Source organism: Phalaenopsis equestris, unplaced genomic scaffold (assembly GCF_001263595.1).
Source record: "Phalaenopsis equestris unplaced genomic scaffold, ASM126359v1 Scaffold000378, whole genome shotgun sequence".
Lineage (NCBI taxonomy): Eukaryota > Viridiplantae > Streptophyta > Magnoliopsida > Asparagales > Orchidaceae > Phalaenopsis > Phalaenopsis equestris.
In genome coordinates, this window is record NW_018164820.1 from 877,981 (window position 1) to 881,844 (window position 3,864).

At 35.3% G+C, this 3,864-nt stretch overlaps 1 protein-coding gene across 1 annotated transcript; it reads left to right on the top strand.

Moving 5' to 3' along the window:
• Positions 1 to 272: 272 nt before the first annotated feature.
• On the top strand, positions 273 to 2,432 carry LOC110026562 (siroheme synthase-like; the record flags this gene model as incomplete). The annotated part of the gene is given in 4 exon segments (XM_020727541.1): positions 273 to 342; positions 429 to 498; positions 1,138 to 1,345; positions 1,991 to 2,432. Coding segments are annotated over 4 exon segments (504 nt in total). The 3' UTR covers positions 2,171 to 2,432.
• Positions 2,433 to 3,864: the final 1,432 nt, after the last annotated feature.

Consider the following 3,864-nt stretch of genomic DNA (forward strand, 5'->3'; position numbering starts at 1 on the left):
TGAAATGCACCTTTTCATGCATAGGTTTATGACACAAAAGTGCTATAAATGTACATATGAACGTCTAGGTGTTAGATATGTAAATACAAAAGAATTGCATGGTATGTATGCAAATTTCCCTTTTTTCTCAATGTATTAATAATATTTTTTATATACTCTCGATGCTTATCCGTCATACTTTCAATAGAAGAAGAAAACTTTTTCTTCACACAATTTTCTTCTAATCTGATTACAAGTTTTGTCAATGGTAATATATTATGCTACTTGCTTAGGTGTTTGGGAGAGGTGGAGAGGAGATGGATTTTTTGCAACAACAGGGAATAGAAGTTAAAGTTATTCCTGGTTGAGATACTTGAATCGATGCATTGTGGTATTAATGCAAAAACTTCATTCAGAATTTACTTTAATAACCAATCCTGTTCATGCAGGTATAACTTCTGCTTCTGGAATAGCAGCAGAACTTGGGATCCCATTGACACATAGAGGCATTGCAAATAGGTATAAGCATTTTATCTGTTTATTCTAGAGATGTAAATGAGTCTTAAGTCGAGCTTGAGCAAGCGTTGGCTTGAGCTCGACTAATTAATCGAGTTTGAACTCAAGCTTAAGGCTACCAGTTCGAGCTGGCTTACAAACTGGCTTGTTTATTATGAAAAAAGAAAGCACTTATAACTCAAGCTAGTGTTGTAATAAAATGACAAATAGAACGAGTAATTATGAAAAATTATTAAAAAATTACTCTCATTATTAGTTGATATAAAATATAAATATCATTTTTTTTAATATTTTTAATAATTTAAATTTTAATACTTTTAATAATTTAACGATAAAGATTTGAAATTTAATATTTTTTTAGTATATTTTTTTTAAAATGAGCTAGCTTACAAGCTAACAAGGTGAGTTGAAGCTCTACTGAGCTTGGCTTCTTAGCTATCGAGCCTAGCTCACAAGCCACTTATCGAGGCAAGCTCAAGCTGGCTCACGACAGCCCGTCTTATGCATTTAATCATACATTACTTGTAAAAAGCTCTCTGGGTCTTGCCTATGAGTCTACTCTTTGTTTTTTTATGGGAGTTGGCTATATTAAAGCATTTATTTACTTGTATTACAAAATTAGCTTGTTTTTCCCTTCTGCAGCGTTAGATTCTTGACTGGTCACTCAAGGAATGGTGGCACCGATCCCTTATATGTAGCAGAACATGCTGCAGATCCTGAATCAACATTGGTTATCTACATGGGCTTGTCTACTCTTCCTGGCCTCGCCGCAAAGTTAATGAAGCATGGCTTGTCTCCTAAGACTCCAGCTGTTGCTGTAGAGCGCGGGACAACTCCTCAGCAGCAAACAGTGAGCATAATATCTATGAATCTTTAGTTTTCTAGTCATACTAATAGTTTTGTTTGCTTTCATAAACATTAGGATGAAATTATTACGATGATCAGGATGTCAAAAATTGAACTGATGCAACAAACAGATCCAAACCCAACTCCAAAATATTCCGATCACATTAGTTTTGGAAGATGTACATACATACCCCTCAGTTTCTATGTATCTCTCTGTCCAACACCCAAACTACCCTTTTGACATACAATGCCACCTTACCTATGCATGAAACTGTGTATTTCACTCTTAAAAAGTTAAAACGGTGGTATTTTAAGTGGTATCAAATATTTGGGTGATATAAATGTAAAAAACTAAAGTTCATTAGATATGTAAATACATAGGAATTGGGTAGGATTTATGTAAATGCCCCTTTAATGTTTAAGTCGGATATGACTTGACCCATCAAGTCTAATTTGACCTGAATGTTTGTTATGCTTAAACGGGTCATGTGAGTTGAGTTCAGGTTAAGTTCAAACTAGAATCTATGACCCGTTTAATAAACAGCTCGGGTTCGAGTCATACATATTTGCGTTAGATCAGACCCAAACCTGCCCTATTTAAAGGAACAATTGCATATTTTTCCTCTAAACTTTGGATTTATTGCTCCAGGTGTTTGCTGAGTTAGAGAATATTGTTTCTGAAGTGAAATCGGCCAATTTAGTTTCTCCTACTTTAATCATAGTTGGTCGGGTGGTGGCCCTGTCCCCTCTCTGGCCTCCATTCTCAGAAGAAAAATTAGAATTGCAGATGAGGCAAAACGAGCAACACAAAAGGATAGCTGCAATGTAAGATTAAGGGTGTGAGTGGTACGTTAGTATTTGGCAGGCTCATCTGCTCTGCTGTGAAAGCCAGTTTTGTGTTGTATTTATGATAGGTTTTTGTTTACTTTTCAAAAGAAATTTATACATAAAAATAATTTCAGACATTGTCTTTATGTGCTAATTTCTTTTCTGCTCGGCCTAATTTGAAGCTGCAATTGCTCCAAGCAGATTTCTTGTGGTTTTTTTCGGGCCATGTATCATTGATAAAATTGTTTTGATTGTCACTTTGAATCTACAGCTATTGAAATTGAATTATGCCTATTGTTTCTGTAGAAATATCTTTTAAATGGTAGTTAATTAATCGTTTCTGCTTCTGCTAATAAGGTTACATTATGTAACTCATTCTTTAATCGAATCACTCTAGAACGATTGGAAGACAGAAAGCATCTCTCAATAGTGATCCAAATTTCAGCAGTGCCGTGGAGATGTATAATGTAGGGAAGTATGGAGATGAGATGGTGGAAATAATTGCTGCAGTAACATTCCTGTCAATGAGGTGCCAGAGACGATATTCTATTGTTTCTTGCTGAGTATCAGTTTCTTGTGGTGAAAACTGGGGTGGAATTGGAGTATTGGGATCAAGAAAGGCTCTAAGGCCATTGGTAATGAATAATTTTCAATCTAAATTTTCCACACTGGATAGTTTTCGTAGGAAAGTTGCTGGTTTATTGTAGTCTTGATGTGAGACATAAAGAATTTAAGAGAGGTGGATCAGCAGCGGTATGATGGGATGATGAGTGAGGAATATTGGGAGAGGAAGAATCCATTAGCTGGGAAGGAGGAAGGCTGTCTTCCGAGAGGAAGGAGGAGAAAAGAAAGAGATAGATGAAGAGATAAAGAAAGAATCAGAGACCAGAAACTTTCTGCCCTGATACCATGATAAAACAGATATTTCAAAACCAGAACAGAGAAGATTTGAAGGAGAAGAGAAATCAGATGAGCATTCTTTATTACATTCCCATATCATTCATTACAGAGAACTTACTAACCCACGAGTCCAGCCGAAGCGAATGGAGAAGAAGCTTCCCAGAGGCAGAGCAGGAGAGAGGCGGCCAAGATTCAGGTACGATCTCTATTAGCTGTACCGAGCGCAATCGACCACCTGCAACTCCAGTCTAGTGGAGCTCATGCCCAAACCCAGCGCAACAGGAAGGAGGAAGAGAACTTGAAAACTAAAAACTAAGTAGGCTTTTTAATTATTAATGTTAGAGAAGTTTATTTCTAGCAAGTTTGGGCAAAAATCAATCTATCACTAATGTCTAATTACTAAAATTGTTTAGGAATCAATATAGGGGCTGCCAAAAAACACTTAAAAGAATAAAATTTTAGGTACAAAATGCAACATCAATATTTTAATGTTATTTTTCTAATTAATTAGTGCTAAATTAAATCCTAAGTTTAAAAGTTTAAATTAAGTTGCTAGTATTATAAGCACCCCAAAAGAAATAATTAATTGGAAAATTAGAAAGTCAAATTATTTCAATGTGATGTGTTATTGTATGTGTTAGTACTGATTGACCAAATAACAAAAAGATAAAAGTATGGCTAAATTATTTAATTGGAAATTATAAGGAGAGAAGTAATTTGAATATTCATATATATATATATATATATATATACTCGGGGGAATCGACTCCCCCCCCAGGGGGGGCTTACAACACA